We start from the raw sequence: 11,600 nt of genomic DNA, 5'->3' as shown, positions 1-11,600 counted from the left end.
AGCCGCTGCACGAGCGCCTGCTGTACCCCGTCGGGTATTGGCACCCCGCGGCGCAGCAGCGGATGTACGGCGGCATGCTGACGAGCATGAGGGGCAGCCGCGTGTACTGGTGCGTGTTCCAGCTGTCGGTGCTGTGTGTGGTGGGCCTGATTGCTGCTGTGCACTCGCCCGTGGGAGGCTGCCACGTCCTGTACTTCTGCATGGCGGCTGTGCTGCTTGCGGGTGCGGGCGTGGTTGCCTTCACGAACATGATGCGCTCGGCCTTCCTGACGGTGATGCAGACTGCGAGCTTTGTGCTGCTTGCGGCGCTGTGCGTGGTGAGTGCGGCCAACCATCTTGCGCCGAGCGACGGCGGAGCGAGGGCGTACGCGGCGATCGTGCTGCTGCTGACGACTGTGCTGCTTGCGGTCACTGTGTACGGCGTCGTTGTGTGGCACGCGGAGGACCGCCACTGGCAGGAGCTGCGCGAGCCGCGGCGTGGCGGGCTGGAGGCGCTGCTGCGCGATGACGAGGAGAGCGACGAGGAGACGCAGAAGCTCCATGACATGGCGCCATCGTCGTACGCCCCAGGCACCACCGTTGCGTCGTCGTACCGACCACCCGCACCGTCTTTGCTGTCTGTGGCCTGTGACATTCGCTCGGACGCCCTGAGCCTGCTGGACCGCGCATCCATTGCGAGCCGTATTGATTGATCACGCCGTTCTCTGAAGTGCGCTACTTGGAACTGGCAGGCGTGTGTTCCTGGTCGATGAGGGAAGGGTGCGACGCCATGGCTGCTGCGCAACACAACCACTCGTTGCCCTTGCACCGACCGTGTCGTTGTTCGTAGTTTCTATAGACTTTTTTCTATTTTTGAGCGAGTGCTCGTTCGACTCTTCCCGTTTCCCGACGACTGTGTGGGAGGGGATTTAGCTGTCGCCCTTGTTGCGCTCGATTTTCTGTTGTACCGTAACGTAGGACGTGATATTGTGTGCTGAAGCGTATGCTTTTTTTGTGTGTAGTGAAATATATAAACATAGCCGTAGAACACACACCCGCAGAAATTCATTTGTGGGGATTCTTTAGGAATATTCTCTTTTGATGTTTTTTTGCTTGTATTTGGTTTGTTGGGTTTCTCACTGCTGGCTGTGCTTCTGTACCGCGCCCACTGCGTTTCTTGTGTCTGTGTGCCTGCATGTCTTCTATTTCCGTATTGTTTCTGCGGCTGCGTTAAGCAAGACACATAGGCACGAATTTGCTACTGGGGAACTGCGGCGGCGTCCTTCTCCCCGGCGATGAAGTCGTGCCTTCACGCGGTGCCGGGGCGTTGCCTGAATACAAGAACATTGCAGCAGGGGGTTGTTGCGAGCGTGATGGAGACCACGGCGATGTGATTGTTTGCCGACAGTCGCTGCATTTCCAAGACGATTTTGTCATGGTTTACTGTGTCAAAGGCATAGGCGTGGTCCACAAAGACAGCCAGCGTGCGGTGTTGTGGAGCGTTGCAGTGCATGGCAGCCCTGAGGTGCAGCAATTGGTCGAGGGAGGAATTGTTGGGCCGAAGGCCAGATGGCTGTGGAGACAACTGGGACTCGATGATGTCTCGGCTGCGCGCGGCACGAATACGTTACATGAGCGATCCGAGGCAACTGCTCAGCGCGACAGGTCGGTGTGAGTGGGAGTCGGATGCCGTTCTCCCCAGAATGGAGGGAAGGGTGTCGTGACTCCACGTCGCCAATTCCGCCGGACGGCTTCTATACGTAGGCGTATATTGGACAACCGGGGACAGCACGCTTCGCTACACGGCGTAGATGGCGCAGCGACTTTCCATTCATTCTGTCGGGGACAGGCGCCGGTCCGAAGGGCAACAGTCGTAGGGTGCGGTTCAGCTCTGCCATTTTCGTTGGGGTGAAGTTTCTCGCATTCGTCAGGATCGGTGGCGGCGGGTATGGCTTTGGGTGTCCTGTTGCTTTTGCCGCCCACGGCTTTGTGTGACCGACGTTCCGGTGTCTGCTGAGCATTGGGCCATCTGTTTTCATGGCTGGCATGCTCAGGGAGCGAGTGGCATACGCACGGCGTACTATCTGCCGGCTGTTACCGTCCGCGGACTCGAGTTTGGAGAGGAGCGTGCGCCAGCGGCTTTTGGGTACTTCGTGCAGCACATCTCTGTGACGGAGTTTGAGCCGCTCACTGCGTTCTGCGTGGGGTGCGGCGGCGATGTCGCAGTCCGGCTCCGCCAGCTCTGGGGTCCAGAGTGGGGGACGACTGGCGGTTTCCTGCCTGGACAGTTGCCTTGGTGGATTTCTGTATTCCGGATGCAATGTGCTTCTCTGTGCCGTTCATTTTGTTTAATTCTTGCGGGATTCTGCCGAGTTGTTTGGTATTCCCGCTTTACTTATTCCAATCTGCCTTCTTCCATTTTAATTATTTCCGGTTAGGCCTCGGAACCACTGCGGGTGCGTCGTCTCCGATAAGAGCATCAAGGAGGGTCATGCAGGGATCACTGTCCGGTGAGGGCTGTGCTCCCCAGTGGGCGACGACACAGTCTTCAGGCAGGGCGATGTCGGATGTTAAACTGCTCTGTTGTTCGGTGTACCTCGTGCGCTCTCCGGCGTTGATGAACTGGGGTACATTCTCAATGCACCGCTGCGCAAAGATATCGCCACGGGAGCCTGATGGGATGCTGCGTTCCCAAGCCTCGCTGTGTGCGTTGGTGTCTTTGCCCTATTAGTTGTGGCCCGTCCTCGCAGAGCTGCCCATCCGACTCCTCCACCTTTATACTCTTGGCAGAGGAGGGAAGGAGATACGCCGACGACACCGTCAGTTTTATTCCTGCCTCTGGGTGGCTGGTCGCTTGCGCAAGCTCGATGCCGGCGACAAGGGCCGGTCCTGCTCCCGCCCGCAGCCCCTCACGGACGAGAATGGACACGCCGCCGCCTGGACAGATGCAAGCAGTTCCATGGTGCTGGAACCCTGGCGGGCTGGAACCAGTGGTTTCAGGGTGGGGACATCTTCTTCACACCCAACGCGCGAACAACGCGTTTTTGTCATACAACATCACGCTCAGCGCCAAGCGTTTTGCCAGAGTGAGACCCGCAGCGCTTCACCGTAACTCCTGCGGAAAGGGGCGGGGATTCTCTTCCACATCTCCTTTTAGCACTGACACAGTACGGATGGCAGTGCTGACGGCACGCCAACGCGTGCCTCCAGACCTCGTGATGTTGTAATGTGCCCGGCAATACGCGGCTGGCCCGTGCGCTGGTTGCTGCCATCAGCCCTGCACCAGCATCAAAAATTCTGTGAGGGAAGCATTGCTGGCTTCCCCCGACAATACGGGTAATTGACCCAGGCACTACGCCGGGGTGGCCGGTATTGCCAGTGAATATGATGGGAAGGATTGGAGGAAAAAACTGTCGACTTCCATAACCGGATTTATTCCAGTTTCTTGTGCCCTGAGCCCTACTGCGATTGCTCCATTGCAATCAGGTAGTTTTTCTTGTGGGAGACCACGGCAATAAATACGCCTGGAATGAGCAGTCGAACGGAGGAGGTGCCGCGAACCACTGCTGGTTGTTGGTGAATTTCACGGAGACAAGCAGTGAAATAAAGGAATTAAGAAAATCACCTTGCGAAGACAACCGTCCTTGGAGCTTTGCGCTAAGAACAGCTTAAAAAAAGATCTCTGACACAAATTATTGGCGGCGTAGCCGCTGCTGTTGATGACGCTGAAGGAGGATTGGTGTTCCCTGTAAAAACTGTGAGTGTTGGGGAAATCCCGCCCCACCGATCGCGTGCTTGGCAAAGCTTGGGAAATAAATGCTGTCGAGGGCGATATCTGCTGAGGGGTGAAGTGATCCCCTTGTCGTGGTGTGGGAAGGTGGAGATCTTTGCATGATCACTGCGTCCGATGGCGGCCACAGGGTGGACGCGTCCAGTGAAAATGGGGAGGCGTGGGCGGAGCCTCTGGGGACACTCAATTGCCCGCCTGTGGGCCAACTGGCATGATGGACAGGGGAAAGGCGTTCTGAGCGGCTTCGCGACTGCGGCGATTGGAGAAGGAAATGTTCTGCGCGTTACCCTACCGGTGTGTTATAAAGCGAGCGAAAAGGAAAAGGGTCGGCCTTCTCTCTGGCTGGCAGACAATGTTCACATTGTGGGTATTTGGCTGGCATCCCGTAATGTGCATGCTGCTGCCGACAGCTCCCTTTTTTACGAAGGCGGTGAAGGCGAGGATGATGAAGAGTTGATTTTACTGTGCGGGAAGAAGGACGATGGGGAATGGGCACGCAGCCCTTTGTCTATGTGCCTGACTGCGAAGCTGAAAAGAGTGAAGAATTTGGTGAGGGCTTTGAGGGAGCTGTGCATTTGTGTCTTCCAGTTCTGCTCTTACTCAAATGTCAAGAAAAATCTTCTGTCTGTCGAGGGCTGCGACACTTTCATGCCTCCAGCCGGGCTGGTTGGATGTTTGTCCGGCAAATTATCCGAGACTACATGGAGGGAAGAGGGACTTGGGGGCTGAACGCTACGGAGACGGGTGGGGCAGCTGTGGAAGAAAGGTTTTCCAGTGGATCGGCTTCCAAGGGCGTTGGTTTTTGGGCGTAGCGGTCCGTTGTTAATCGGGGGAAGAATCGGATGTAGTGCCTTGCAATGAACGGGTTCACATTTTGTGGAGGCGATGTCTATTTACAGGTTTTCACCATCTTGCGGCACCATCTTTTTCATGGGTGTGGGGATAAATGAAACAGGCAGCGCTGCATTTCTTGAACAGTCGCAAACACATGAAATGAGGTGGGAAACAATGTTCAACGGAAAGAAGGATACAAACGGAATCACTTTGGGACTGGGTAAGGAATGGCAGGTGGCGATTATGCCTTGGAGTGGTAGTCGGGTCTCTGTCTACACTACTGGCCAGCGTTTCAAGAATTCAACATCGACATCAGCGACTGGAAGGAATTCACAGGAGATCGGACGCTTTAGCATTGAAGGGGATGGAGGCAGCGCAGACGACACACGGAGTGAGAGGCGTGTGACGGCGAAAAACGTCTTTCTGTACAACCGACCCTTGAGTAGGGAAGAATTCCGGAAGTACATTGCACCCTGGCGCAGCCGGCCACTTCAACGTTGTGCCAGTGTCTAGTACTCTTGCTTGGGGAGAATCAAAAGGGCCGGAAGGGCCAAAGATGGAGCCGTTACCAGCGCTGCCTGAGGAGTGGGTGAGCTGGCAGTGAGGCCATTTCTGACAGCGTTTCTTCTTATTCCGAGAGCAGCGATAACTTGAGGGCGAGGGATTTAAGGGGTGACAGCACCGTGCATGGGTGTGTGTCTCGGGTGTTTTTGCTCCCGCTTTTGGGGCTTTGGGGCACTGCGGCTTTCTGTTGGGGTCTGGGAGAGTGTGGGGGTGCTGCAATCGTTGGAACACATCCGCAGCACCACTTCCAATTCCATTGCCTTCCGAAGAGTAATTTTTTTTTTTATGCTTGTGTTTGTTTATCCATTGAATTCTTGCTTTTGTGAAATTTCTTTGATCATTCACACACGTCCTCATGTGTGGCGCGCCCTCTTCTTCCTGTTTGCTTCTGTTGCCCACACGCTGTGCCGGACTCATTCCTGTGATTCCCACGGACTGCACAAAAGGAGGAGCGGAGGAGCAGATCGTGTGCCACATGTAATGTGAGGGGCGTTGTGTGGTCTCGTGGAAAAGTACAATCTTTTTCTTGTTACTTTTCTTTGGCGTGGGCAATGTGTGTGTACCCAAACGCACGGTCGTTTTTTGTTGCTTGGTGCACGAAATCGAAGTATTGCCTGATCACTTTTTCTTTTGTGTTTTTGCTGGACCGTCATTCTTTTTCTGCCCTTTATTAATTGTGTTTTGTTTTTTGTAAATCCCTTCGCTCGTTTTAGTATGTTTTGTTCCCACTGTCTCTTCGTGTCTTTTTGTCCCGTTGGATGTCCCTCTGTCGGCTTTGCTGTTGAAATGCCCCCATTCTTTCATCTTCCCTGCTAGAGGCGCCGGTGGCCAGCGACGACGATTGTTTTTGTTCCCCTTTGCGATGACACGAGGATGACGGGGCGCCCTGCCCCGGCCTGCTGAGTGCACTCGGAGGGGCGCGGAAGGTTTGCGCCGTGCGTCACCGTAGGTGTGGGACGCCACCCGCCACAACCTGTTGTGGGGTGCAATTTCAATTTGTCGGGGAAGAGAGAAGTAAAGGACATTGCCGTGGACTTGGATGCGCCCCGTTCCTCTCGTTGCGGCCGTGGGTCTGTGCTGAGCGCATGGCTCTTTGTTGTGGTGCGACATGGGTGGTGTTGCTTCACCGAGTGCTTTTTGCATGCGTCGTGTGGCGGACTTCTTTCCCGCATGGCACCGCCCCCGTGTGGGGGAGAGTGGAGGGAGCGCGGGTGTGTGGGTGGATGCCGACCCCGCCCGCACATTTGGGACCTCCACGCACGTGTTCTTATTGACAGCCTCTTGCGGCACTCAGGCCGTGGAAAGCGAGAGGGTAGAGAGGTTTTTTCTTGTGTTTTTGATTTTGAGGAAGGATGGAAGCTTTTTCTTCTGTGGTATTTTTAGTGTTGTTGCCAACAAGTACGAGAAACATAAATTTTAGCAATTATAGGATGGAATTTTGATGCCGTTCCGTGTACGCTGCCCCATTGCCGCTAATTCACAAAGTATCCACGACGTGATTTAGTTCGGTGCTGTTCGATGAGGGAAGGCGATGATGTCACTGTTGTGATTGCATCTGCGCGTGTTCTTGTCTGTATGTTGGCGGTCGGGCTGTGGCCGGATGCTTCTGCGTGCCACTGTGTTTATTTGCTGTTGTTCCTGCTTTTTCCTTCTCCTCTGACCGAGCATTTAGAGTTACTTTGGCTTCACCAGCACAACTATCGTTTCAAGGTGTTAATTATTAATTGCTGTATTAGGATTAGCAGAATTAGTGGGATAGCGATATATAGGAATTGTGTCTCTGTATTTGCCATCTGTAGAAGGGATTTTGCTAAACAAGAGTTATGGTGGACGGGGCGAGTGCGACACGCCACGACAGCTTTATTGGTACCTGTTTGTGTCGGTGGATGCGGTCTGCGGAAGGTGCGTGTCCGCACAGCCGGCACCGCGTGCGGCGCAGGGCCATTGCGACTGTGCGTGTGGCGCTGCTTGTTCTGTTGGCGCTGGTTGCGGCGGCGGCGTGGATGCCCGCGGTGCATGCGGTGGCGTTGCGACTGCGGGGCAGCACGGTGGACAGAGCCATCACGGTGGGCCGCGCCGTGGACACGGTGCTGATGGACGGCGTGTGCATCACGAACGGCGTGGCTGTGGTGTTCGACGTTGCGGCGATGCTTCCCGGCGCGCTGCGCATCGAAGTGAGGAACTGCGTGTGCGACGGCGGTGCGCAGATCTACGTGCGGGGCTACAGCGGCGAGCCGGCGAGTGACCGGAGCCTGGAGGTGAGCGTGAGCGGGCAGTCGGGGAGCTACTGCTCGCTCGTGTTTGTGCACAACCTGCCGGCACGCACGAACGTGACGGTCCGTGACTCGACGATTGTGACGCCGGGACCGATGCGCTACTCCCAGCTGAGCGGGCCGGCGGACGCGGTGGCGTCGCCGCTTGTGCTGCACGCGACGTCGCTGTTGCAGACGCAGCTGCGTGTGAGCAGCACTGTGCTGAGGTCGTTGCAGGCGGGCGGGTCGGCGGTGTACGTTGGCGGCGGTGTGGACCTGCTGTCGAGCGCGGTGGTGCTTGACGGCGTGTTGCTGGAGGCGTCGGGCGGTTCGACCGCGTCCGCGATGCATGTGGCGTCCTCGTCGCGTCTCAGTCTGCGGAGCCACTCGGTGTTCTCCGTGACGAACGTGTCGGTAGTGAGCAGCGGCGGCGGCATTGTGCTTGGCGAGCGCCTCGCGGTGTTTGATTCGGTGCTGCGCTTCGTGGGCGTCGAGGGGTCTGTCGCGTCGTCGCTGGTGCGCTGCGACGGTGGGACGGTCGGTGTCGGCGGGTGGCTGGAGCTGCGCGACGTGTGGGCGGTGGGCGAGGCGTCGTCTGTGGCGTCGCTGTCGGGTGTGACGCTGAGCGGCGGCGCCGTGTCGATTGCTCGCTGCGCTGCCACCGGCGCGACGCTTGTCTCCGGGCTGACGATCACGAGCGGCGCTGTGTCCGTGCAGTGCAACCGTGCGGGCGGCCGCGTGCTGCAGAGCAGCGGCGACTACCGCATGGCCGGCCTGCCCTCCGTGAGCGTGGTGCCGTGCGACGGCTGTGCGGCAGCGCTGGCGTGCTTCGATGCGCTGACGGCGTCGTTCTCCGACTGCGTGTGCAGCTGCCGCGCCGGCGGTGTGGGCGACGCGTGCCTGCCGTTCGACGTGCCGCCTGCGAGGGCCGGCGGCGGCGGTGCGCAGGACTGCGTGAGTGGCGTGACGCTGACGGAGTCCGTGACGGTTGGCGGCGGGCGTGCGACGGCGTGCTTCGACTCGGTGGTGTTCAGCGGGCCGATCACTGTGGCGGTGGACCTGCGCTCGATGGACTTGTCCGCTGACGCGCTGAACGTGACGCTGCGCCACTGTGTGCTTGTGGGCGGCGCGCAGCTGCGGATTGGCGGCCTCAGCGAGAGCACGGCGCGCCTGGTTCCGCACGCCCTCGTCAACATGACGAATGTGACGTCGCTGGAGGGCACGATTGTGCTGCATGGCACGATGCCGCTGCACTCGAGTGTGCTGCTGGCGAACTCAACGCTGCGCGCGACGGTTGGCGGGTCGCAGTACGTGCCGACGACCCGTGGCCATGCGGGGTCCCGGTACGGCCCCGCGCTTGTCCTGGACGGTGTCCGGCTTCTGTCGACGCGGTTTGTCATGACGCGGTCTACGCTGGTGTGTGGCGGGGGTTCGTGCGCTGCGATCCTTGTGGAGCGCGACCTCGTGGCGAACCTGTCCAGCGTCTTCTACATGGACAACTGTGCTGTCCTGTCGCAGTCGCACGTGATGTACGCTCTTGCGTCGGACCTGCGTGTCAGCGGCGGCTCCGTGTTCTCCATACAGAACAGCTCTTGGAGTGCGCCGAGCATTGGCTTCTACGAAGGTGCGTGTGTGTTTGGGGACGTTGCGGTGGATGGCGGCAGCGTGCTGCAGGTTGTGTCCAGCGAGTTCCGTCTCGGCTTTGCCATGCTCATGGCAACCACGCTGACTGTGACTGGTGGAAGCTGGCTGGTGCATCGCGACAACGAGTTCCGCACCGCCTACGTTGTGTACGTAGCCAACGAGAACGGCGTGGTGTTCCGCGATCGGAGTGTGTGGTCGATAATTGACAACAGCTTTAAATACGGCTTTTACTCGGTCTTAACATACATGATCAGCAACTGGTCGCCACCATCCGACTCTCGCCCGATCATCTACGGCGTGTGCAACAAGGTAAAGAGATCTCCTGTGACGAATTACCAAGACGACCTCAATATCGGAGCACCCGTGACGGCACTGGACTGTGGTGCGTGCACCGTGGACGCCGTGTGCTTTGCTGCGAGGACGAGCAGCATCCGCGGCTGTGAGTGTGTGTGCGCTGCTGGCGGCTACGGTGACACGTGTCTGCAAGCTGCGGTTCCGGACGGCCTTGGGCCGCTCCCGCTCTCAGATGCGAAGGACACGGAGGTCCGCTGCGTGCACGGTGGCAGCATCAGCTCTGTGAACTATCTTGATCCCGGTGTGCGTGGTCTGTGCTTCGTCAACGTGACCTTCACCGCCGCGATCGTGCTGGACCTGTTGTATTTTGCCGCACCAGAGCAGACACTCAACATCACGCTGCTGCAGTGCGTCCTTATGGGCCTGTCGATCAGGGGGAGTGGTGCATGCGTGCACGTGAACGTGACATCCTCGATGCTGGATTCTGGTGCATTGGAGTTTGAGGGTGATTTTGGCGCGACCTCCCAGATACTGGTGGTTGGCAGTACGCTTTTGATGAGGTCTCGCCACGCCGTTCAATTCCAGAGGTTTTCTCTTGGTGCGAACTCGACGCTGCTGTTGCTCGACAACCTCATTGAAGGGGAAAGTTACGCAGTCCGTTTATCCTTTGTTGTTGTTGATGGTGGCGGGATCATTATGAAGGGAAATACGCTGAGGGGGGCGGAGGAGGAATTTCCGTTGGAATCCGCTGTTTTTTTTGAATCTGCTATTTTAAAGAACGACGGCTACTTTGACGTGGAGAACAACACGATGAGCGCAGTTAGTGGCATTCATTTTTATGGGGACATCATCGTAAGCTCCGCTGGGCTGTTGCGAGTGGCGGACTGTACCTTTGCTGGCATCACACTGTTTTTTGAACCTGCGCTGGTGCATTTGGACGGCTTGGTGACACTCGAGGATGGTGCGCAGTGGCGTGTGGAGGGCAACAACGTAAGTGCAGCCTCAGTAATGGGTATGCCAAAATCCCTGTACAAAATGAGGCTGTTGGGCAGCGGCACTGCCGTGGCACTTGCACACAACCGTCTGGTGGACGATAGCTGTCCTTTTGTTAAAATGGCTCTGTCGAACATGATTGTGGTTTCACCCGCGCGGTTGGTCGTTGGGTGCAACCTGCAGGGCGATGAGGAGGTGTTGTACGACGGCGTGTTTCCGGAGGGCGTGGTGGTGTTTGGGTGCGGCACATGCAACGACGACGCGGCGTGCTACATGCCCGGGACGGAGTCGGTGGATCGCGGCTCGTGCTCGTGCAGCTGCAAGGACGGATGGCATGGCGCGTCGTGTCTTCCCTTCGAGGTGCCCGACACGGTTGTGCCGCCCTTGCCGGAGAGAGCCGTCGACGGCGACACGAGCTGCGTGGTGAACCAGACGCTGAAGAACCTCACGCTGAACATGTGGAAGACGCACCACTGCTACGTGGGTGTGACATTCAGCGGCGTGGGAGCTGTGCTGACGTTCTCCCTTAACAGTATGCCGCTGCATCTCCCCATCAACATCACGCTCACTGGGTGCACATTCCACGAGGGTGCTGCGCTGCAGTTTGTTGGGGGTGCTGAGGCGGTCGAGTCAGCCGGCGTCCTGATCCGCGTGAGCCAGACGGTGATGCGGTCCTCTGTCGTTATTTTTGCACTCGCCCTCCCGCAGCACTGCGACATCGCCGTCACGGAGGTTGACGCGGTACAGTCCTCCGCGGTACAGTTGCTGGAATCTGTGAACAACTTGTGGAGCGTTATGATGCTGAGGGACGTCGTGTTGAGTGTGTCCTCGCTGCTGGTCAGCAACGTCAAAGCGTGTGCATTTGGTTACGTTGCGTTTGGTTTGTACTCTATTGGGACACTGACGCTGGTGGGCGGCAGCTCGTTTTACGCGCGGTACTGCAGCCTTGATGGGTACGAACACCTGTTTTACGTGAAAATCCTCAGTGTCAGTGATCGCTCTGTTTTTGCGCTGCTCAACAATACGATGGACTCCGGGACAAGCTTCTTGTATCAGAAGCAAATCTTTAGCGTGTCGAATCACAGCGTGCTGCGCGTGGTGGGGAACAGCGGTTCCGTGTCCTACGCCATCTATTCACTAAGCTTTTTTACCGTCCAGCGGTCAATCTGGTTGGATTGGCGAGACAACGACGTGGGATTGGGAGCGATTTTCAAAGTATGGGATTCTGCTTTTGTGAGCATTGACGGCAG

The 11,600-nt window shown here is 57.6% G+C and overlaps 2 protein-coding genes and 1 pseudogene across 2 annotated transcripts, besides 3 other annotated features; all 3 read left to right on the top strand.

Annotated features, from left to right (window-relative positions):
* Positions 1-692, top strand: Tc00.1047053505401.40 (dispersed gene family protein 1 (DGF-1), putative; the record flags this gene model as incomplete). Its single annotated transcript, XM_801687.1, has 1 exon — positions 1-692. A coding segment is annotated over one exon (692 nt), but the record flags the coding sequence as incomplete, so codon positions are not given.
* Positions 1-11,600: a sequence feature (areas not merged during assembly with more than two copies in the genome that could not be assigned to a particular haplotype).
* Positions 1,376-3,178: a mobile genetic element.
* Positions 3,497-5,353, top strand: Tc00.1047053505401.31 (annotated as a pseudogene).
* Positions 5,075-5,126: a mobile genetic element.
* Positions 6,991-11,600, top strand: Tc00.1047053505401.19 (dispersed gene family protein 1 (DGF-1), putative; the record flags this gene model as incomplete). The annotated part of the gene is made up of 1 exon (XM_801688.1): positions 6,991-11,600. A coding segment is annotated over one exon (4,610 nt), but the record flags the coding sequence as incomplete, so codon positions are not given.

This window comes from Trypanosoma cruzi, assembly GCF_000209065.1.
Source record: "Trypanosoma cruzi strain CL Brener chromosome Unknown tcruzi_1047053505401, whole genome shotgun sequence".
Classification (NCBI taxonomy): domain Eukaryota; phylum Euglenozoa; class Kinetoplastea; order Trypanosomatida; family Trypanosomatidae; genus Trypanosoma; species Trypanosoma cruzi.
This window is presented reverse-complemented; position numbering and strand designations above follow the sequence as displayed.